Source organism: Megascapheus bottae, chromosome 14 (assembly GCF_031878675.1).
Source record: "Megascapheus bottae isolate mThoBot1 chromosome 14, mThoBot2.hap1, whole genome shotgun sequence".
NCBI classification, from domain to species: domain Eukaryota; kingdom Metazoa; phylum Chordata; class Mammalia; order Rodentia; family Geomyidae; genus Megascapheus; species Megascapheus bottae.
The window spans coordinates 9965929-9991535 of record NC_143522.1 but is presented as its reverse complement, the minus strand read 5'-3'; the positions used below and the strand labels follow the sequence as shown (position 1 = coordinate 9991535).

The 25607-nt window shown below is 36.9% G+C and overlaps 1 protein-coding gene across 3 annotated transcripts in view; it reads right to left on the bottom strand.

Moving 5' to 3' along the window:
• Sipa1l1 (signal induced proliferation associated 1 like 1) overlaps nucleotides 1–25607 on the bottom strand; it is a 298167-nt gene that overhangs the window by 104594 nt on the left and 167966 nt on the right. For all 3 annotated transcript variants that reach the window (XM_090344402.1, XM_090344404.1, XM_090344403.1), the window contains exons 5-6: nucleotides 8456–8586; nucleotides 1151–1339 (exon numbers count right to left, since the gene is read on the bottom strand). In XM_090344402.1, coding sequence (XP_090200528.1) covers nucleotides 1151–1339; nucleotides 8456–8586 — 320 coding nt within the window. The remainder of the gene's footprint in view (nucleotides 1–1150; nucleotides 1340–8455; nucleotides 8587–25607) is intronic.

The window sequence follows — 25607 nt, the reverse complement described above, 5'->3', positions numbered from 1 at the left end:
CTCACATAATCTAAACGGAGATATAAATTCTAGGAATGACATTGTTCTGTCAAAGTGTCATTCACAGAAAAATCAATTTTAGAAAGAATGTTTCCCCAATGGGTCATTTTTCAAAACCAGCTGACTGAGTCAAAGAAAAAAAATGGTGGGTCAGATTCATTTTATCCTTTCAATAAATATAGCATAGCAGTGAACAGACTAAGTCAGCAGTGGATTTCATTCATGCTCCTCATCAAAGGTTCAATGCTATTTATTAATGGGTAAATGTTGCTCTTTCCTTGTATTACTTAATATATATTACTCATTACATTAAATACAATTATTCTTAATCTAACTTACATGACTTGAAGATTAGCTTTTTAAGTTAAAAAATGAATACAGGGCCAGGAGTTTGGCCTAGTGGTAGAGTGCTTGCCTAGCATGTACAAAGACCTGGGTTCGATTCCTTGGTACCACATACATTAAAAAAAAAAAGCCGGAAGTGGTGCTGAGGCTCAAGTGGTAGAGTTCTAGCCTTGAGAAAGTCCAAGGACAGTGCTCAGGCCCTGAGCTCAAGCCTAGGACTGGCAAAAGAAAAAAATTTTCATTTCAGTATAGATTTAACAAACATCTAGAACCTTGCTTTTACAACTTACTAACTGTGAAGTTGGGTTTAGTAAGTAATTTCTCTTTGTCTCAGATTTCTTATCTCTAAAATGGGAAGAATAACAGTATCATTTTCTTAGGGCTGGAAGACTAACATTTAAGATAGTTATAGCCTGGTGAGTATACCCCTTAGTTCTACTTGTTATTATTATTACTATATTACTAATAATATAGTAACATTATTATATTATTACTACTACTACAAATTATTCCCACATACTCAAAATTTTATTTCATGTATGGAAGACTATTGAAAGAGCCAAACATACTTTAGGTATTCTACATATTTCCTCTGACACAAAATTTCATCAGAGGAACAAAATGTTCAAACTTGATTAAAAAAGAATCAACAAAAATAGCACTTACAGAATATACTTCACAATAAATGATAACAATTTTCCTCTTTAAAAAAAAAGAAAAGGAAAAGAAATGATAAGGTCTGTGTTCTGGAAGCTGGCAGGAAATCTGAGTATCAAGAAAGAGCTTCTTTGAAAGCCAGACTTACCCCTTGTTCATCCAGTTTCATGAGCTGCTCTGTGACTTTGGGTGTGTTGAAGGCCAGCCGAAGGCACTGGACATTCAACTCTGGGATCACATGTTCCAGTACCTCTTTCAGAGGCAGTCCTCTGGCTGTTGAATGCTTTGCTGTAGAGGGAATGGCATCTTCCAGGACAGAACCCCTCAGTGTCATGAGCTGCAAGACAGATAGGTACAGGGGTGACGTTTTTCTGAGGCCTGAGACTCCTGAATGTATTGAATGTACTGAAGGCCACTCTCTACAATGCTGGGAAATCGTTTTATGCATGGTCAACCTGCCACAAGTACCCCTTTTTTATTGGGGGGGGGGGAGCGTCCTGGGGCTTGATCACAGGGCACTGTCCCTGGGCTTTCTCAAGGTTTAACGCTATACCACTTGAGCCACAGCTTTTTCTGTGTATGTGGTACTGCAGAAACTAGGCCATGATCCAGGCCCCTACAAGTATCTTATGTAAGATGATTTATATATGAAACTGTGTATACAATACTTTATATATGAAAATATATTTTAATATGATACAAGATACTTCATGAGGTGAACATGATAACTACTCCATTATGGAAATGACCACATCAAGATATTTTTGTGTATGAAAAACACAATACTTTAGGAACACCCAAGTTTAAAGGAACTCATGATATAGTATCTAAAGGAGTCACTTAAATGCCAAATATCACATTACCTTAAAGAGATCAGTAAAATCGAAGGTTCTGTGAGGCTATACAATGGTACTAAGCACATTAACCAACAAATTAAGAAAGACATCTAAAGAACAAATACTTAGAATGTAGATGTTGTAACCTTCTGGAATGTTTAGAGGAAGGAGGGGGGAAATAAACTTTAAACTTACATATGTATCACTGATCAGCACAGGGTGTTCGTATCTGCCAATGCCTCTATATCAGAACAGCAACTGCAGATGGCAGCAATGGGAATTACTTACCCTTTCCTTTACTCCTTTAAACATTTTCCATTATTGTGAAAGATAAACTCAAGTAAAGACATTCCTCTATGTCATGATGATTTGTGAGAGAAAAGCTAACCAGGCAAAAAGCCTAAAGTAGTTCTGATTTCCAAAAAAATCTCATGTGGCAAAATTGTTAACATCCTTTAAAAACTGCTCGTTAGTGAAGGAAAAAAAAAGGATCAAACTGAACGGAAACTGGTGCCTTACGTATGTAATTATAGCTACTTAGGAGGCTGGGATGTGAGGATCACAGTTCAAAGCCAGCCCAGGTACAAAAGTCCATGGGACTCTTATCTCCAATTAACCACCAGAAAACTGGAAGTGGTGATGTGGCTACAGGGGGAGAGCACTAGCCTTGAGCTGAAGAGCTCAGGAACAGTAACCAGGCCTAGAGTTCAAGTTCAATGACTGGATGTGTGTGGGGGAGTGTGTGTGTGAGTGTGTGTGTGTGTGTGTGTGTGTGTGTGTGTGCATGTGTGTGTGTGTGTGCATGCTTTAAAATGTTCTGCTGCAGTAGCCAAGCTAATAGCAAAGGAACATGTGTTGAGGGAAATGTGTGATAATGTGGTGACTAAAAGGGTGAGATATGGGAAATAGGAAATACACAAAGGTAGTCTAGGAAGGATCTAGGAAGGACACGTTTACCAAGAGAAACACAAGAGCCAGTCTCAAGACAGCCCAAAAGTAGAGAAGGCATTACAGAGGCCTAGACCACAGGAAAAGGCCATACTTGGAGAGGTGTCATGACAAAGAACTGTAAAGAAATAATTTCTCTCTATAATTTCTCTCATCTCTTTTGTTGTCCCTTAGTTATTCTCATATTATTAGAGTATCTGTTATATTGTATATGTGATTATTTGCTTATTTGTAATAGGAAGGGGAAGGGGGAAAACAAGATGAGGGAAGGGGGTGAGGGGAGGGAAATGGGGACGAAAACATGAGAAGGGGTATCAATGTGTAGGAAGTAATGTGCCATTTATCTGGCGAATATAACTGTAACCCTTCTACTAATTACAATTTAAAAAAAAGAAAAAATGTCAGAGAAAGAAAATGAAGAAGGGAATATATGTGAGAAACTGACTGCTAAAAGTATATCTAAGAAAGGACAGGGGCATGAAGAAGAAATTGCATGCAGGGGAAAAGCAGAGAACTCAGAGCAGAAGGTCCTACCACTGATAAGAGGTGGGCACCTTCTTGGCTCCATGGCAATAGGAAAATGGGTTCAGATGGAACAAGGATGCATACCTTCAGAAATTAAATTGGGAAATAAGATTAAATGTATACAGAAGAAACTGGAGGCAGAAAAGAGTTAGGAAGCTATAAAATTCTTCCAAGATAACAAGAAAAGAAAGTAAGGTATAGTGATGCATATCTGTAATCCTAGTACTTAGGAAATAGAAAGTAAGGGAATGGCACAGCCTAGGCAGCTAGTGAGATCCTATCTCAAAAATAACATACAAATGTAACAAGGTTGGGGCTTGGCTAAAGTGGCAGAACACTTGCTTAGCATATGTAAGATTCTTTAATCTCCAGTACCTTGGAGGGAAAGAAGAAAACATTGAAACTACAGAAGAATTGCCAGGGAAACAAAATCTTTAATATCTGTCAAAAAAAATGGTTGACCAGTCACTTGCGATTCTCACCAATAACCCTAGCTACTCAGGAGACTGAGATCCAGAGAATCGTGGTTCAAAGTTAGCCCAGTTAGAAAAGCTTGTAACATTCCACCTCAAAAAAAAAAACCACCAAAAAGTAAGGCTAGAGGCACGAATCCTGAATCAAGTGGTAGAATATTAACTGAGCAGGCAAGAGGCCCTGAGTTTAAGCTCTGATTATCATTTTAAATAACTGTGTTAAGAATACCTAAATTATTTATGACATTTGCAAGGAAATTGATGAACCTGGACAAAATTATATTGAGTGAAGTAAGTTTGATTCAGAGCGAGAGAGAGACAAAGAGTGCACAATCTTTCTATGTGAAGATCAAATCTAAAATATCAAAACATATAAAGAACACACACATATACTTGATCAAACTGACTAAACTATGGCATGAGAAGGAGCATATTTCTTAGTATGACATTATAACTGAATAATTGATAAGATATAACAACATGAGTTCTAGGAAGCTGAAAACATGTGTCTGAAAGGGGCAGGGATGAAGAAAGGGAAGATAAATAGAAAGAGGAATGGTAAGTGAATGTAGCCATAATATTCACTATACAAACATGAAAACAGAATTGGAAACGAGGGAATGGGTGTGATTGGGATTAGATGGAAGGGTAAGTGAGAATGACAGATAGGTGACACTGATCGAGACCCATTGTACACATAAATTGACATGTTGAATTGAAAACTCTATACAAAGATAATAAAATGTGAATTTTTCAAAACAGTCAAATTTAATCACATCTTGCTCTCAATGAGAAAAAAAGGATAGAAGGTATTTTCAGTGTATTCATTTGGTAAGTGTCCTTTTCTCTCTTACCATTCCTTTTTAAATAACACATATAAAAGTCATCATTTCCTATCAATACCTTGTTTGTTCTGCTTTGTTTGTAAATTATAGAAAGGGATAGCTGGGTAACTATAATTACTGGGTTTTTCCTCCTTTCATAATATAATACACCTTGGACAGGAGACCACAGAAGTACTTTCAATTTAGAAGACAAGACGAGAAATGCAGATCATTGCATCCTGTAGCACAGAATAACTGAAGCTAACTTTAAAGTCAAAGCAGATAAGAAAAGAGTGGCTCATTTCTACAACCCAATCACTAGCATTATGTACTGGTATTTTTGTTAATGGCCTACAGAAACGGAGTTTTTCATAAGTGCTTTTACTTCCATGCTTTCAACTACTCATAAACTGCCCATGCCTACAGATAGATGCCAGGTCTTTTCTGATTGTGTTTTGCAGTGCTCACTGTATATCTGTTATGCTACTCACTGAAGCCATTGTGATGAATACTCTTTTTTTGCAGAGTACTTACTGGCATGAGAAGCCTTTAATTCAAATGAAATGTTATTTATATCCAGTAAGCTCACATCAATGAAACAAGTGAAATGAGTGTTTCTAGAACTCCATAAGTTACAAAGACCTATATTTTAAAGTATCTATCAAGCCGGATGCCAGTGGCTCACATCTGTGCGCCTAGTGACTCAGAAGGCTGGGATCTGAGGATCATGATTCAAAGCCAGCTAAGGTAGGAAAGTCTATGATACTCTTATCTCCAATTAACCACCAAAAAACTGGAAGTGGACTGTGGCTCAAGTGGTGCTAGACAAAGAAACTCAAGGACAGAGCCCAAGTTGTGAGTTCAAACCCCAGGAACAACAACAACAAAAGAAAAGAAAAGAAGAGAAAAGAAAAGGGAGGGAGAAGAAAGAGGGAGAAAAGGGATGGTGTCCTTTTTGCTATTTTTTAATGTCTTTTTTTTTCATGGTGCTAAGGATGGAATCCTGGGTCTTGCACATGCCAGGCAAGTACTACAATATGGCACTATCCCGAGCCCTGAAAAAGGACTAGGTTAGGCATTAAGTAAGCAAGTAGTAATTAAAAACAAAACAAAACTCAGATAAGGCCAGGAGTTTGGCCCAGTGGTATAGTGCTTGCCTAGCACGCACGAAGACCCAGGTTCCTCAGTACCACATACATAGAAAAAGCCAGAAGTGGTGCTGTGGCTCAAGTGGTTAGAGCTCTAGCCTTGAGAAAGCCCAAGGATAAGTGTTCAGGCCCTGAGTTGAAGCCACAGGACTGGCAAAACAAACAAACAAAAAACCCTCAGATAAAAGCATCCATCCTCATGGATCAGTGGAGAAGCAACAATAAAATAAAACCAGTATAGTGTGTAAAATAATGTTAAGTATCAATAAAAAGGAAAGCATACAATTAAGATATGAAATGTGGCAGGGCATTGAAATCCAGTGGAAATGAACTGTGACAAATAAATAAAGGCCAGAGGGAAATGAAGGAGCTAGGACTCGGGGTGCTGGAGAAACCAGCACTAGACTAAAAACCAAAATTAGACTGGCTGGACAAGACTAAGCCAGGAGGAGTCACTGGAGACAAGGTTGGATAGAGGATGAAAAGCACATCTGCTAGATCTGCCAGGCTGGTAAAGATTTTGACTTTTACTCATAAGGACATGGAAAGACGTTAAAGGATTTTGAAGGAAGAATGAGGAAACATGGATAACATTTCACAGAGATGCATTTAACAGGCTGGAAGGATATAGGGGTTCAAGGCAATGGTAGACCAGAGTAAGTCCAGGCTCAGACCACATGTGTGGGGGTGGAAAAGCTGATGAGTTCCCCACATACAGCATTTTGAAAACAGGATCAACAAGGATTGTTAAAAGACTAGACTTGGAAAAAAGGAAGAAGAAGAGAGGAATCTCAGGTGGCTTTAAGGTTTCTGGTCCAAACAATTAGAAATCTAGAAGGCCAGAAAATAAGCATTATTTGAATCTACATAACAAGTACAGTGGCTTTCCAAAAATCATCTGACATGGGCCTTTAACCAAAGGCAAAAGAAAGGACTCAATGGATAGAACTAAACTGAGTGGACCTTCAGGAAAGGGCAGAACCTCTAACCAAAGAACTGGAGCAGAGGTGGCAAAGGCAGATAAAGACCACAGCACAGAAGAAAACAGAGTGGAGAATGTGTAGTTCTTGAAGCTGCTCTTGTTATATGAGGAAGTACAGCACAGGAAAATTGCTGGAAGGATCCAAAATGGAAGGAACCACTGAAGAAACTCCATTAGCACCAAATACCAGGATGGCTAGTGGTAAGGAAAATAATAGAAATTGATGATAATGCACAGAAAAGGAAGACTGTGATGATGGGGCCTTTAATTTTAACAGCCTTTCCAGAGAAATAAACATAACAGCAGATGAACAGAAACACTTAGAGAAGAGCCATTCAGGAAATCTAATGGATCTGGAAATCCAGAAAGAGGCAGCTATCCATATGCATCTCACAACACAGGATGCTCATGCTTAACAGAGGACATGCACATCTAAGCATCAGCTCTGACCACAGGAGACTCACAGAAAAGCCATCGGGCTCTTCCTTTCTCCCTGACCACTGTGTATAACATGCTAGATATTACGTTTTTACTTTCGAAAGTCATATTTTTAATTTCCCCAGAGTTAAGTGAGGCTAACCTCTGAAATTTACTGTGTATCTAGTGAGGAAAAATGAAGACAAATGCCCTATTTAAACTAGATTTAAATACATTATTTTCCACATACCTCAAGGGGGTACTATGCATTACTACATAAGAACAATCTTAAAGTAAATTAGGAGTTGAGAGGCAATAAATTGGCGACTGGAACAATTATATACAAATGCATAGAGAAAAAACAAGTTTACACATTCTATTTAAAATGCTACCCAGTAAAACCTCTTGGGGTTCACCAGGGAGCATACATCAATAAACTTTCCTCTACTTCCAAAAAAAAAAAAAGCTTTGTTATTTATTTTTTTTTTTTGCCTGTCCTGGGCTTGGGCTCAGGGCCTGAGCACTGTCCTTGGACTTTCTCAAGGCTAGTGCTCTACCATTTGAGACTCAGCACCACTTCCGGCTTTTTGCTCTGTATATGGTACCGAGGAATCGAACCCGGATCTTCGTGCATGCTAGGCAAGCACTCTACCACTAGGCCAAACTCCCGGCCCTTTGTGATTTTTTTAAACTTTTGTTTTAAAATAAACTCACATATTTGTTTTAAAAACTCACATATAATGTGAATTTGACTCCTAAATAATTCCCAGAGCCAGTTTTACAGTTAGATAGCTTTCTAGTTCAAATAATCTTTGATGTAGGCCTCAGAGAAAAGACACACATTATAGAAAGGTGAAAGAGAAAGAAGAAAAGGCTTTCTCATCTAGCTTCAGAAATGTCCTCAGCCATAGCTTGGAATACTGAACTAAGTCTTAGATGATTCTCTCTCACCTGTAAGTCTGTTGGTTTCCCACAATGGGTTCTTTTCAATTGTTCTATTAGAATATGCAGCAGCCCATTTGATCTTTTAAGAATAATTCCTTTCTGCCACACTTCATAAACCTATCTTTCTCTGAATCAAAATTTATATTCATATATTTTACCTACTCAGAGTTAGAAAGAAAGGATTCAGTTTTACCCATCTTGTCTGCCTACATTTCCAGCAGAATGACAGATCATATCTGTGATCAGGGGCTACTGAGTACAATTGTTCTTCTATTGTTTCTGTTCCATCCTCCCCAGCCCCCCACATATAAACACACTGCAATTAAGCCTCAAACCTTTCTCACTTGCCACTTACCTCACTAGTTCTAAAAATTATTCGATAGCTGTACGGAGATCCATTTTCTTTCATTTCTTCTGATTTTTCCCTTCGAATGCTTACAGCCACTGGACCAAGATTCTCATCAGCCCCAAAATAGTTCCAGTGTTCTTAGATAAAATAAAACAAAACAAAATTAGAAAATTCATCTAACACTGGAACATTTTAGCTCCTACCTGGTATGGATAAGATCACTTCTGAAAAATTATACTAGTAAGATGTATGCATGCTTTATAAATACTAATATCCCTCAACACTTATGTGGAACTAAAAAGGCAACTTAGTTCTATTCTAGGGAAGCTAACACTGAATGGAGATGGCCTGTTATATTTTTTGGTTTTCTTTTTTTCTATTCTATAATTTATTACTCTATTGTAATCTCTTAAATTTGCTTTTTTTCTTCCTATACCCCATCGTTTTAATTGATATAGTATATATAGATGCTCCACTGTATAAAGGAAAGTTTAATACTCAGACTTTATACTTTAAAAAAATCCCAAATATACTGGGAACAGAATGCAAAAAAGTGAGAAATTTCCTTCATATTAAATTGATGTCCATCTAGTGAGTAGAGCATCATCCCTGGATCAGTGTCCCTATTACCAGTTAGCCCCAAGCTGGATAAAGAACTCAGAAGAGAGTTTCAAACAGCCCTGCTGCGGCAGAAGCCTGGACTCAGAGCTCTAGGCCTTATCAGTGGTCCCTATGTGGTAAGCAAACAAGGAGTACAACAAGGCTATCATACCCACGGGGAATCTGGGAATCTTAAAGAGTACAAGCTTCTTTTAGTCAACCAATAGAGCCAGAGCACTACAGTGCTCTTACACTGACAGTGTTCTTACACCCCAAGGTCCCAGTATAACCTTAGGGGTTAGGGCCAAGTCACCAAATGACCCAGTAGAAATTACCTTCTTCCTGTAATGAAAGAAGATAATCAAAATTAAGTGAGTTGGGAATAAGGATATGGTTGATGATAGGTAGAGTGCTTGCCTATAATGTGTGAGACCCTAGGTTCAATCCCTAGCACTGAAGACAAAAAAAGAAATAGAAAAAGGTATTTATTAGGAATCTAACAATACATTTCTTTTAAAAAAATTAAATCACTTATATACACATGGGATGTTCACAGATGAATTCATATTGACATGAAAAATACATAAGAAGCAAGAGTATATAACTGATTCTTCAAATCTTCCAAAATATTTGTTTATTCTATTTCCTATGACATGGCTACATGACCAACTTGTGACATGGAATGTTACTTTCATACAAATGCAGAGTTGAAAATACATATTATTTCCATATAAAATATGTCAGTATTTGAAAATCCATGAGAATAATAAGAAATAATAATAATAATGTCTAATATGGGTTTAAAATTTAGATAAAGGTTATGAAAATATAAGAACTAGAGCACAATTACAAAAATATAATCATGAATATTGAGGACTAATATATTATAATCCATGGAAATTCAAAATAAGAAAAAAAACACAATGGGAATTCAAGCAACAAACATTTCACATGGACAACTGAGAAACAATCCAATAAATGTCACAAAATTCATGTACAAACACTCATGTACATCCTCAAAGCACAGCACATGAGAATCACACTAAGAGGTTATATACTCTTACTTTGCACACAATTCTAACAAGCTTGGTTGTCTGGTCTTCAAGCCCACAGCTTTATTTCAGGTGTGATAATCCCGAAGTTGACACAGTCCAGATTGTAGGGCTGATAGACTTGCATGCAGACAGCAATGTGATAGAACAACTGACAACAAGGAAAAAAAAACAGAAAAGGAGGAGACAAGTAGTATAAAAAGCAGACAAAAACTTAAAGGAAAACAAGACAGCAGTCTGGAACCATTTACTGAAGGAGTAAAGAGGTTGAGTTCACACACTTCAATAACCTCAGAGGAAATTTTGATATTGCAGCACAGATTAACAGTGGATGTTCAAAGAAATGAATCGAATTCATTGTATTCCCTTCCTTGTACATCAAGGACTCATAGATCTTAGGAAGGGAAAGTATGATGCTGTTTTAAGTTGCTGGAGAAATTAACAAAGACACAGCCCCACAATCAATTAATCACCAATACCTGAAACTTATCCTCTTCCTCAAGTTTTCCCTGGCCCCTACTCTCTCTGTATCTGCATAGCTTGTTTCAGACATCCCTTATTCTCCTTTATTCTTCCCTTCCACCCTCTTCCCACACATCCTTGTTCAATTCCAGCAAATGAGAACATTGTCTATATCACAATGAAAACAGAGAAGCCTCCTCATCCTCTTCCACCAAGCACTCAAGCTGATCTGCACTCAGACTCTGATGCACTCAGACTCTGATGTAGTCTAAAACCCAATAGAAATTGGATGTTGGTAGCTCATGCCTGAAATTCCTGCTACTCAAGAAGCTGAGACCTGAGGATCTTGGTTCAAAACCATCCGATAAAGAAAAATCCATGGTACTCTTATCTTTCAATTAACTTTCAAAACTAACTTTCAAGAGGCTGGAAATGAAGGTGTGGTTCAAGTGGTAAAGCACCAGCCTTGAGAGTAAAATGCGAAGTAAGAGCAGAATCCCTGAGTTCAAGCTCCAGTACTGGCATACATACATAAATACATAGATACATATATACATACATACATACATACATACATACATACATACATACACGCACACATAAATCCCAATGTCCCCTAAACCCTGACTTCTGCTCAATCCACATTCTAATAATATCAAAGCCTTGATTTTCTTCTCTATCTTCAACTTCTTGCTCATTCCTGTCACTCTACCTTCTGTTATACAATTTACAATATTCTTCAACTCTAAATAGGCATCTCCTTCTTCTTTCCTTGTAAACTTCAGAAGGAGCTGTGTAATTCTCACTTGAGAACTGAGGTGATGTGACTGCCATTGCATAGGTCACCAATGACTCCCTTAAAGTTAATATTAAAGGACTTTTGTTCCTTATATTGCTCAAAATATCTACAAGTTAGCTCAGGTAACCATTACTTCTTTCTACAAACACTTCTCGATTTCCATGACATCACTTTGTCCTGATTTTGCTAATATCACCAGGAACGTGACGCCTTGCTTAGTTTTCACTCTCATTCCATCTTGAATATCTATTCATTTTCAGAACTTCAATTGTTACCTCAATGCCTCTGGCATACCACCATTCATGGGGCCATTTACAATAGTTAACCAGTGAAATTAGGCTAGGTACGCAACAAAAAAGAATGGATACAGAAAATATGTATTTAATATATACACATTGGGATATTCAGCCAAAAAAATTGAAATTATGTCATCTACAGGAAACTGGGTGAAACTGGAACTCATAATATAGAACAAAATAACCAAAGCTCAAAAAAGCCAAATAATTTAGTGTTTTGAATCATAGGCAGAATTGAGGCCTAAAATGATAACAATAATTATAAGACTTGAGGATAACAGGGGTACTGTTGCAGGAAGAAATGAGCAGGACAGGGAGGAGCAAAAGAAAAAAATGTGTAAAGAGAATCAAAGTCTATTACACATATATGTATGTATGTACATATATCTATATATACATACATATAGATGACAAGAACCACAAGATCACAGCCACAGATGCCGAAAAAGTATTTGACAATCTCTAACACCACTTTATGATAAAAGCCCTGGAGAAGCTAGGAATCCATGGAACCTTCCTCAATATAATAAAGGCTGTATATGACCAATCTACAACCAGTATTATACTTAATGGTGAAAAGTTAAAACCATTTCCTCAAAAGTCAGGAACAAGACAAGGATATCCATCCACTCTACTCCTCTTCAATATAGTACTGGAATTCTTGGCTAGAGCAATAAAGCAAGGGGCAAACATAAAGTGGATCCAAATAGGAAAAGAAGTAAAAGTCTCCCTCTTTGCCAATGAAATGTCCTATATTTAAAGAGCCCCACAGATTCCTCTCCTAAGTTACTAAGTATAAAATTGTTTTAAATAATAGGTATTCTTAGCTATATATGTATTCTAAGTTGGAAGTTAACAAAATTTTACAAATTGAAAGAACTGGTTCTAAATATATGATAAGAACAGAAATCTCACATACACACCAAAAAAAAAAAATCAATGGCTTTCCTTTTTTTTTTTTTTTCCTTTGCCAGTCCTGGGGCTTGAACTCAGGGCCTGAGCACTGTACTTGGGCTTTTTTCTCCCTCAAGGTCAGTGATCTACCACTTGAGCCACAGCACCACTTCCAGCTTTTTTCTATGTATGTGATACTGAGGAATTGAACATGGGTATTCACGCATGCTAAGCAAGCACTCTACCACTAGACCAAACTCCCAGCCCTCAATGGCTTTTCTATATGCCAACAATGAGTACAGCAAAGATCAATTAGGAAAGCAACTCTTTTTGTAACAGTCTCAAAAAATAACTTAATTGTAACATTATATTTAACTTATATATATACATATAACTACATATATTGTATAACTCAATTATAACAAAAAACCTTCATCAAAGATTTGAAGGACCTCTAAGAAGAAAACTTTCAAAACCTTAAGAAGGAAATTAAAGTAGATCAAAGGAGGGCCGGGAGTTTGGCCTAGTGGCAGAGTGCTTGCCTAGCATGCACGACGACCCAGGTTCGATTCCTCAGTACCACATACATAGAAAAAAGCTGGAAGTGGTGCTGAGGCTCAAGTGGTAGAGCTCTAGCCTTGAGAAAGCCCAAGGACAGTGCTCAGGCCCTGAGCTCAAGCCCAGGACTGGCAAAAAAAAAAAAAAAAAAAGTAGATCAAAGGAAGTAGAAAACCTCCCATGCTCCTGCATTAGGAGGATTAGTATCATGAAAATGGCAATCCTGCCGAAAGCTATCTACAAGTTCAACGTAATATCCGTCAAAATCCCAACAGTGTTCTTCAACAATACAGAAGAATTCAAAAATTCATATGGAATAATATGAGACCCCAAAGAGCAAAGCAATCCTTAGGGGGAAGGACAGTACTAGAGGAATATCAATATCAAACTTTGAACTCTATTATAAAGCTGAAGTTATAAAAACAGCTTGGTACTGACCCATGAACAGGCCCGAGGAACAATGAATTAGAATTGAAGACCCAGAAATCAACCCATCGCCAATCATATAGCCACCTAATTTTTTATAATAGAGCCAAAACCACATGATAGAAGATAGCCTTTTCAACAAATGGTGCTGGCAGAATTGGCTGTATACACTTAGAAAACTGAAGTTAGATCCTAATATATCACCCCACACCAGAATCAATTTCAAATAGATAAAACACCTCAATGTAAAACCAGATATCCTGAAAATATTGTAGGAAGAGATAGAGGAAACACCAGGGTTCCTTGGCACAGGTCTAAACTTCCTAAGTGAAGATTTAGAAATACAATGAATCAAAAAAAGGCTGGATAAATGGGATTACATTCAACTGAAGTTTCTGCCTGGCAAAAGACATAGCCAGCAGGATTAATAAAAAGTCCACAGAGAAAAGCTCTTAGCTCAATAGCTATGGCATATAAACATATAAAGTGATGCTTATCAAAATGAATTCCAAGAAATGGAAAAGAGATTTTTGTATTATACTGTTTGCTCTTATTTCCCCCCTCCCCACACCCGCCCTTTGGCTTATTCTTTGTTGCTCTGTTTTTGCTTTCTGTACTCTTTGTCTTGTATATACGTTTATCTGATTTAGGGAGGGGAAAGGAAACCAAAACTGTGGGACAAAAAGTAAACCAATTCAACAGTGACAACTTCACAACTTGGCGGGGAAGGAGGTTTCATGGGGAGAAGTGGGAGAAAATGAGGGAGGGAGTAACACTGTTCAAAAAGAACACTGATCATTATCTTACTTATATAAATGTAACTCCTATGTCTGCCAATTTTACAATAAAATTTAAATTAAAAAAAAAAAAAAAGATACCACAGGGCCTGGAGTTTGGCCTAGTGGTAAGAGTGTTTGCCTAGCATGCATGAAGACCTGGGTTGGATTTCTTGGTACAGCATACATAGAAAAAATCAAAAGTGGTCTTATGGCTCAAGTGGTAGACCACTAGCCTCGAGAAGCCCCAAGGCAGTGCTCAGGCCCTGAGTTTAAGCTCTAGGACTGGCCACAAAAAAAAAAAAAAAAAAAAAAAAAAAAAAAGATACCATAATGAAATCCACTAAACTGTTTAGGGAGGGGAGGAAGGAGTAGAACTAAGAAAATGCAATAGATTGAGTGAACTGGCTCAAAATATACTAAACTCATCTATGGAATTTTCACATTAAATATCTCATACTATTGAGTCCTTTTTAACTCAAAAAATAAAAGGTAATAATGGTTACTAAAAACAATCATTCTAATATTAACTGACAAGACAAAATTAAAAAGGTTATTTAAGAAAGAAACTATACCTTATAAATAAAACAAGTTACAATAAAATTAAAAGTTCAAAAAATAAAAACCATACATAATAACCATATAAGCTCTTTTTTATATTTTTTCTACACAGAAGTTGACTAAATTTTTTGTTCAGTTTTTCTCAGTTATTACAAGAAGCATAGTTCTAAGTTCGAGAATGGTAATAAGATAACTGTAAACTAACTTCAAACACATTCTTTAGAACCCATCTTCAAACAACCCATCTTTGGTTTGATAAGGATGGAAAGATCTCTTTGAACTTCTGTCCCTATTTATACAGACCCTATCAATCTTTTTAGTTGAAAAAAATAGTTCTAGCTATTATATCCCAAACAGCCTACCCTGTCAGTCTTCATCTCTGACCATTTGTTGGTACAGACAGAGATTAAGGCCTGGATTCCGATGTGAAACACTCTATCATCATCAGACTCTGCTTCCTCAAAAAGTTTTTCACCATAAGTAAGGATAGTTCTTACAATTATATTTTGTGTTCTCTTCTGCCCATTTTTTCCTTCTTCTAAGGATTATGAAAGGATACAAAATTTTTTTAAATGTCTTTTTCTACAAAAACCTAAGTTTACTCAAATCAAAATGTAAGCTTTAGTGCAGCAAGTAAACTTAAGTTAAATATTCAGGTTTTTAAGAGTTTGGTGTCAATAGGAATAAGTCACATTTTATAGCCACAGTCCACTCCTTCTGAACATTTGTGGCTCTGCCTCTCTTTCAATTTCACTGGAGAACAGCCCATTACATTCATCACCTCAGCCTCTGGGCTTTGCTTCTAAACTTTCTTCTTAATTCAGTCCCATTCCACCAGCCATTCTGGAGTAGCAGAGATAAGGAGCTCTTTCAACCAAATCCAGTCAGCTCTCTCTCATTAGAGATGGAAAGATGAGAGAAGAAGGGGAATAAGGACAGTGACAGATGGGGAGTGTCAAAGGAAGTAAAGGACAACTCTGAAAAAGGAATTCAGGATGAGGAAAATGAGAAAGATGAAAGAGAAAGGGAAGAGAAATTGAACACTTAAGTAGGATGGATAAAGTCGCTGGGTGAATTGAAATACAAGTATTATACCACCAAATATAATAACACTTACACTAGCACATTAAAAGCACAATACTATAATCACTATATTAGAATAACAAAATAAAACAACTTTTCTAAGTACTCTCTTCATTCACAGTAGCCAGGAAAAATATAGGTAGCTCCTTTTCTCTTATATGTAAGCATGATTTAAACAGGATATTACCAATAGCAATCCTAGTCAAACACATTATTATAACTACTGACACCAAAACTTATTTTCTTTCTTTTTTTTTTGGCCTCTTTCTCTTTCTGGCCCCGCTCGCTCCGGCCCTGCTCGCTCCGGCCTGGCTAGGCCCCCTTGCCCCGCTCGCTCCGGCCCGCTCGCTCGCTCCGGCCCCGCTCGCTCCAGCCTGCTCGTTCTGGCCCCGCTTGCTTTCCGCCCAGCTCGCTCCAGCTTGCTCTTGGCCCCGCTCGCTCCTGCCCGGCCCTGCTCCTGGCTTGCTCTGGCCCCGCTCGCTCAGGCCCGGCCAGCTCTCGCTTGCTCCTGGCTCTGCTCGCTCCGGCCCCTTCTCGCTCTGGCCCCGCTCGCTCCGGCCCCGCTCGCTCCGGCCACCACTCGGTTGGGCTCTGTTCACTTCAGCTCAGCTCGCTTCTTTCGCTCTCTGTCGCCGTCGCAGTCTTGTCTCTGCCACTTTTCCGGTTTGGTTGTGTCTCGTCTCTGCCACTTCCGGCTTGGTTGTGTATGTGGGATACCGAGGAATCGAACCCGGGTCTTTGTGCATGCTAGTCAAGCACTTTAACCGCTAGGCCAAACTCCCGGGCCCAAAACTTATTTTCTTTACAATCACACATTAAACATTATGTTCCTGAATTTTCTGAAACTTTATTAGGAATAGAAGACAATAATGCGTAAAGGGATAAGCTATTTATCTAACCAGATCACAATTAATGTACATTTCCCTGACATACTATGTGGTCACTGTTCTTCTGTGTTGGCAGAGAGAGATGTTAACATTACATACATATCATACATATTTGTTGATTCTTCCCATCTTCACAGCTCACATTTAACACTTTCCCAGAATACATATTTAGCTGCATTTTTAGCTGATATAGTAATAAATTAGGAAATAATGAATGGTTCAAAACCCACCGAATTAGGTGAGATACAGTCAACCTGTCTTCTTATAAGATGTGCATAAAGAACATGTACACAGGTAAAAATGGCAAGTCTAGCATTTTAATTGTAAAGAAAAACTAGAGTCACAAAAGTTACAGGCTTCAACCAACAATGTTTTGAATTTGTTAGATAGTTCCATGCCTATAGACTTAATATTTCTGTTGTACACTCCCTAGAAGAATCATATATATACTAAGTATAATTATGAAGAGTATTTTGTTTCTAGGGCTGGGAGTTTGGCCTAGTGGTAGAGTGCTTGCCTAGCATGCACAAAGACCTGGTTCAATGCCTTGGTACCACATATATAGAAAAAGCCAGAAATGGTGCTGTGGCTCAAATGGTAGAGCTCTAGCCTTGAGAAAGGCCAAGGACAATGCTCAGGTCCTGAATTTAAGCCCTGGGACTGGCAAAAAAGAAAGTAGTTTCTAAATGACTTATAAATTTATGATTTACTTATAAATTTAAGATAAATGTGAGCTGTGAAGATGTATGATATGTATGTAATGTTAACATCTCTCTGCCAACACAGAAGAACATGTATGATTCATGTACAATTTTTAATTTAAACCTTTTATAGGGTAGTCTTCTATTTTTTAAAATATAAATTCATTGTTCTTATTAAGGTGTTATACAGAAGAGTTACCATTTCATAAGTCAGGTAATGAGTATATTTCTTTTGACTTTGACCCAGTTTCACCTCCCATCCTTAATCACAAGTTACATAGGTCATTTTCCATAGAATTTATACTGAATAGCATAATTACACTTGTTCATCCTTTCCTCTCTTCCTTTCTGTACCTCTTCTTTCCCTCTTTAAAAGAAAAAAAGATTCAAAACAAAGAATAACACCACTACCACAACTATTACAATAACAACAAAAACAACAACAAAAACATGTTTCTATTTCCTGGAGTTTGTTTAGTCAATATTTTAAATGTTCAGAGAAGTTACATCTTTGGGTTCCTCCTTTAGTGCAATCCTTCCTTTATTCTGACAGTTGGTGTGTGAATGCCTGAAGTCCTGTATAGGTTACCATGTCTAGTTTTATTTTAAATCTGGCTTATACATATGATGGAAAACATATACCACTTGTCTTTCTAAGGTTGGCTTACCTCATGTAGCATTATTTGGCCCATCCATTTCTCTACAATTGATGCAATTTTTTTTTCTAATGAATGAGAAAAATTCCATTGTGTTTATATGCTACATTTTATCATTCCATTCATGTACTATAGGGTATCTGGGCTGTTTCTGTAACTTGGCTAATGTGAATAGTGCAACAATGAACATGGATGGACAACTGGAAAGATACCCAACAGACTGGGTTAGCAGACGGGGTTACACTAACAAATACTTCATATCAAAATATACAAAGAACTTAAACATTAACAGTCTCCCCAAAGCTAATAAACCAATCAATAAATGGGTAAAGGAGCTTAAGAGAGACCTCTAAAAAGAAGTAAGAACGGCAAACAGACATATGAGGAAATGTTCAACATCCTGGCCATAAAGGAATTGCAAATCAAAATGACTCTGAGATTCCATCTCACCCCAGTAAGACTGGCCAACATCAAGAATTTGGACAACAACAAATACTGCCCAGGATGTGGAGGGAAAAGGAACCCTATTGCACTGATGGTAGGAATGTAAACTAGTTCAAACACTCTAGAAGGTGGTTTGGAGGTTCTTCAAAAAAACAACATAGAATTTCCTGACACAGCCATACCACTCTTGGGCATCAACAGAATATTACAATATTTTGATATGTTACGATATATCAGGATACAGTAAGGATACTATTTAAACTTTTAAGTAAGGAAAGGAAACATCATAAACATATATAAAAGAAGCTCAAGGCAAACCAAATTTAGCTACAATCTCATGCTTATCACAATTAGAAACAAAAAAGACAATGAAAACCCAGCTCTTGGCAAAGCAATAACATATTCCTACACTGCTACTGGTGGCACTGTGGACTGATAAACTATTTTAGAAAGCAATATGGCAATATATGTTAAACTCACAAAAATATTCATATTCTAATCTTAGAGTTACCTAATGGACTATGCAGAAGGAAAAATAAACACTTCTATTTTCTCAGGAAAAGAAGAGGAGATGTTCAAGATACAAGTAACTCTTCCCATAGAAGGGAAGAGTAACTGACCTGCATTAAAATTTTTTCACCAGTTTTGACATTTTCAATTTTTTTTTGTTAAAGCAGAGTACTCTATTTTGAAGCTCACTTGAGTTACAAGTATTCCCCAATACTGGGATATTAGCCCAGGCTTGTTCAACCTACTTGTCTGGCTGATGCTTTATTATGTAAGCCATGTCTCCAGCCCAGCCTTTTTCTGTGTTATTTTGGAGATGGACTCTTGCTGACTTTTTTTCACCTGAATTGGAGGACAACCTGTTGAACCTTCTGAGTAGCTGGATTACAGCGATGAGCTACTGCTGCCTGGAAACTAAGTTTGCCAAAGTGGAGGTAAAAATGGCCAACTGTTTACACAATGACTCTCTTTGCTTGGAAATACCCCAAGAACAGATTCGTCTCTGGTCACCAAAGAACTTATCTTATTATAAGAGTGGAGGTTCTACAATAACTAAATGGGTTAAGATTCTGCGTCATAATTAAAAGTTGGTCAAAGCAGTGGAGGCATTTGCAAAGGACTGGCCATATGCCAGAATTCTATCCTAAAGCACTACATTAAGCTTGTAATTATTACTGCATAAGAGTAATTGTCAGGCACTTATGCTCAGGACCCTGAGGTTCCAAGTCTTTTTCAGAGGTTAATTCTTAAATACTGCATAGAACATAGGTGTGGTATTATACATCTGTAAGCACAAGGCTGAGGCAGAAGTCACCAGTTCAAGAGGGGCCCAGACTACATAATGAGCATACCAAATGACAAGAACGAACAAAAAACAAACAAGAAAAGCTACACGGACTGGTCAAGATTAGAACAGCATTTGCAAAGTAGTCATGAAAAGGCAAGTTTTATTATAAAGTTAGATAATGACCTTATAAAATTGCATGGAGTTGGTGAAAGCAAAAATAAAAAGGAAATTCTATTTAAATAAAGAAGCAATAAAAACTAATTCAATCACAAAAACTTTTTACTGACTACTATCAGCCTATGACACATAGCCAATTATCTTTTTAAACAGTCAAATTTACAAATAGTCAAAGAAATGGCACATTTTTTTGGCTTACAAGGAATGTTATAAAACTAAGAGTGCAATTATTCTACTTCACAATTTTAAACATACTATCAGTGTGTCTATTCAAGTTAATAACAGTTAAAGTCAGTTCCAGTGATTGCGTGTGCCCATGGGAATCAATTTGTATTTGCTAATCTCCAGGTAACTGTTAGAAGCACTCACGGCCTTGTCTGTGGTCCCTCATTTCTTGAAGAGTGAGAAAAAAGAACTATACCCACTGGGGGTAGGCAGAGGGAAACTGGGAGAAAAACATGGGAAAGGGTATCAATGTTCAAGAAGTAATGTACCCACTACCTGGCAAATGTAACCATAACTCCTCTGTACATCACCCCAATAAAATACAATTGTTAAAAAAATTTAAAAAGAACTATACATTTTATATGTAACACAGATCACATATACAGAGGGCCCTCAATGTTCCTACCTGATGCTATAAGTACAAGATTTAATGGTTCATCAGCTCAATCCATATAATATTTCACATCAGCACTAAACATTCATTAATTGTAAAGCTTACACTATGTTCCTGACCCTAGATATGTGCTTAGATTGCTGTGACCTAGCCAGTGTATCCTCAAAGCATGCTAAGGAGATAGGAGCACCAGGATGCTGAAGGATCCAAGGCTCCTTTGAGGAGACTGCAAGGCTTCACAGCCTGGAGGACAGGCAGTTTGCCAAGTGAAGACAGACTAACTCATTTCTTGCTTGCAGTGAGGCTAGAAAGGAAACATAGACCCAATAAGAGTAACCTAAAGCTCTCCTAACTTGGATCTTGGTCCTTTCACTTCAATGTAACATCTCTCTATGGAGGTCACACTACTTTTCCAGTTCTAGTCCTTAGCGCTTCTGTGTCTAGAGAACATCTAACATTGCTGCAGGTAGAGACCCAAGCCACCTTGGCTTTTAGTCACAAATGCAGCCAAACCTTGTGACCAGTATGAAAAGCCAATAATATGGAAGAGAAAAACAATCAGAAAAAAAAAAGAAAAACTGTATGACTCACTAAGAAGATAAAAATCATTCAAGAAAAGAACATAGAAAAAAGTTTTAAGATTAATACCAATAGAGCTGGGGACTAGTGGCTGATATCTGTAATCCTAGCTATTCAGGAAGCTAAGATAACAATTGAAAGCTATACTGGGCAAGAAACTCTTATCTCTAACTACCAAAAAGCCAAAAGTGAGCCATGGGTCAAGTGGTAGGGCACCAGCCTTGTGCAAAACAACTAAGGAACTTGAGTTCAATTCCTAATACTAGAAAACACACACACACACACACACACACACACACACACACACACACACACACACACTGAGAGCAACCCAAATTAATATAGAGATAAGCCTATCAGCACAACAGTGGTTCAATGGTTCAATAAATCCCACTCTCAAGGCACTCATGGGCTTCTCTGTCTTCTAAATACTTCCCTTTGAGAGGTTCTGAGGAGTGTTCCTCACAGAGAAATGTAAGCCCAGTGAAAAGCAGGAAATGTTCTTTGAAGCCACAGTGAATGAGATGAGTGACCGCTGAGAAAGAGTCCTGTCTTCAATAAGGCACATTAGCTACAGGCAACATTTAATTATTCCATAATAATATATTCCACTTACAAATCTACTTGGTACTATAACTGTTAAAGTAAAAAAACTAGTTACAAAATACGTATATACTCAAAAGAAAATAATTACCTTGGTTTGAATACTATTGTCTAGTCTATGATTCTATTACTTGAACATTGATCACATGACAGATTCTCTTCAGGATCCTACAAGCAATAAGTTAGGAGGACTAATTAAAGCATGAAACAGTAAATGTTAGTTATGTCATTTCATCCTGGTTGCACCACACACAGATTAGCAAAGTGGCAAAGAGAAGCAAAAAGAGAAAGTACTAAAAGGAAGAGATCAATGTCATGTTGCTTCTTTTAATAAGTTCAAGCAATAAACTCCTTCTATTGGTCTAACATTTTTCCAGAAATAGTATTGGCTTATGAGCCAAGTCAAAGAATCTACAAAGTAAGTTTTCAAAATAATGGTGTTTATAAAAATAATATAATATGAAAGTATTATAGCTTCACTGGCAGAGCATGATTGAATTTTATGCTTGGCTGTAGCGTGTACTCTAATAAAGTAAATTTTTTTCCAGAAACTTATGCAGAAAAAAGTCACCAATACATTAAATAGCAGAATAGAAAACAGAGTTGAAGAAGCCAGGCCATGTGGACCGCTGGGGGGTAAAACCCACCTGATAGTGCTATACAGCATACTTTTTTTTCTTTTTTCTTTTTTTCTTTTATTAAAGAATTTATTGACATTGATTTTCACATCATATTTCAAATGACATGTATAACAAACGATTGCTCAAGAAGGGAATCTCTATATACAATCACTGGCACTTAGTTTTTAGAATATAATCAAAATTAGACTAAGGGTTTTTATATCATAGATACATATTAATTTATGTAATAAAACATTATGTCTATAGAGTCATAGGTTTTTATGTCTATGTAGTTGTGTTTATATTTCCAATACCATGGCCATAGCATTGGGTATGCAAATATTGAGTCCTTGCTCTTGTACTATACAGTACACCTTTAACAAGAGGATTTGCTTTGGTTTTGACCAGAAAAAAAAATGGGTTAGGCCCCTAATCTTAGTGAATCAAAGCTGGATAGTAAAAATTGTTCCATATAGCCATAATTTGTGATGTTACTATGCCGTGATAGATGACTAGAACTCTCTGAGCTGTGTCCAAGGAAGAGCTATCAAGAGTGGGCATGCTCTGAGATTGGCTTTCCTTGGACTAGCCTCCCGGATTAATCCTGCTGGTCCTTCCTGATACCAGGTTGGGCAGTGCCCACTGGCACTAGCCAACCATCTCTGGTGCCATACACACCTTCTGCTCCCAACAGCAGGACTTCATGTTGGCAGAATCTGCTGATGCTCGTAACTTGTTATTTTAATTATAAGACTTAATTACCATGAAAGCTGATAAAATGTGAGTACGAAAGACAAATGCAGTTTTTATGAAAAACTGAGTTGAAAGGTTTGGGAAAACTTAACTAAATGCCAAGAAGAAAGCTGCTGGAGAGGTTTACAATAGGGCAAAATCTAAATACATAAGGCCATATAGGATGAGGCTAAATGAAAAGACCTCCAGGATATAGAAACAAGAGCCATATAATGTGTAATTGTTGTTCTTAATGTACTATGCTATTTCTCATCTTTTTTGTTGTCCCTTGGTTATCTCATATTGTTACAGTATCCTACCTTGTTATCTGATATATTGTATATATGTTTATTTGTTTATTTGAAATAGGATAGGAAAAGAGGAAAAACAAGATGAGGGGAGGGACTGGGAGGTAGGAAATGGGGATGAAAACATGAGAAAGGGTAGCAATGTTTGTGAAGTAATGCACCTTCTACCTGGTGAATATAATGTAACCCTTCTATTAATTAAAATAAATATATTTTAAAAAAGAAGAAAGCTGCTGGATCAGATGTAAGCAAGACAGCTACAGAAATTTTAAAAAATTATGGAACAAATTCTGTGCTGAGACTTCTCTGCTAGGTCTGCACTCTTGCCTTGAGATCTATTCTATTAATACAATATTGTATTCAAAACAGTATAATCAGTGTTGGACAAGTACGTTTTCATTTCTGAATGAAAATGAATATATATATACATATATATGTATATGCTTTTCAACAACTAAATGCTTTTACTAACACTTTTCATCAAGCAGTCCTACTTATTTTCAGTATGAAGGTGTTTTCCATGTTCCATGTTAGTGTCTACCAGAGCTGACTTTTTAATTTATGAGGTATGATAAATAGGACTTCTCTAGATTATAGGTGTCCAAATTTTATTTCATACATTTGAAAAATATGTTCATCATACTCTCCTTCTCTTTCACTTCACATATACTAACAGAGCAAAGTGAAATCCTGGCTTCCACATTTACTAGCTCCATGATAGTCTTATCACTAAGGCCCCAGGCTTCTCATGTGCAAAATAACATATACGCCAATGCCTACCACATGGGCATAAAAAGGTTGAAATTGAAAAAATAAATGTATGTCATATCCAAGGCTTAGTTTAGCACAGTGCCTAGTACATGAGTGCTAAAAATGTTCATTATTGATATTATAATGATGACTAGTAGGAAGAAAAGTACTCACTGCTACACTAATAAAATAAAAATAATACATTCTATGTTTGACTCAGTATGTCACTTATAGATGAAGCAAGATGGCTCCTTCTAAATAACATCTCAACAGTTGAGAAATGCTTTTTTTTAATGTCTTATGCACTATAAAGAAGTCATTCTTAGCAAGGGACAATTTTAATGCCTACAGGACATTTGACAATTTATTTTATTATTTATTTATTTTACTGCAAGCACATCTACTGGCTATATACCAGAAATGACCTACAATAAACTACACAGCCTCCATTCCAAAGAAGAAGCATTTGTCTTCAAGTCCAAGTTGATGAGTTTGAGAAGTCATATATTCTTAAGGGCTGTTGTAAAACAGATATGTTTTTAAAATTTAAACTCCAGAAAATAATTCTGAAAAAACGCTTCAAAAATGAAATTGGATGGAATTCTATGCTGCTGTCAGAAAGAATGACATCACCCCATTTGTAAGGAAATGGAAAGACTTAGGAAAAAATTATATTAAGTGAAGTAAGCCAGACTCAAAGGAACATAGGCTCAATGGTTTCCCTCATTTGTCATAATCAGTAGAAACCTTGGGCTCTCCTACAATAGAGCAAAACCTAGATACTTAAAGCCATTTAGAATGATACTAAATGAAAGAACCTCCAGGATATAGAAACAAAAACCATATAATGAGTGATTGTTGTCTTTAATGTACTATGTTACCTCTCATCTCTTTTGCTGTCCCTTGGTTATCTCATATTATTACAATATTTCACCTGGTTATCTGATATATTGTATATATGCATATTTGATTATTTGAAGTCCAATAGGGATGGGAAAAAACAAGATGAGGGGCGGGGGGGGGGGAGGGAAATGGGGACCAAGACATGAGAAAGGGTATCAATGTATGTGAAGTAATGTACCTTCTATCTGGTGAATATAATGTAACTCTCCTATTAATAACAATAAAAAATATATGAGAAAAAAAAGAAGTGGGACCTCCATAGACACAAAAATCTATGATGGGCTATATACTCTATAGACATAATATTTTATTACATAGATTAACATGTATATATGACATACAAACCCTCAGCTTAATTTTAATTATGTTCTAAAATCT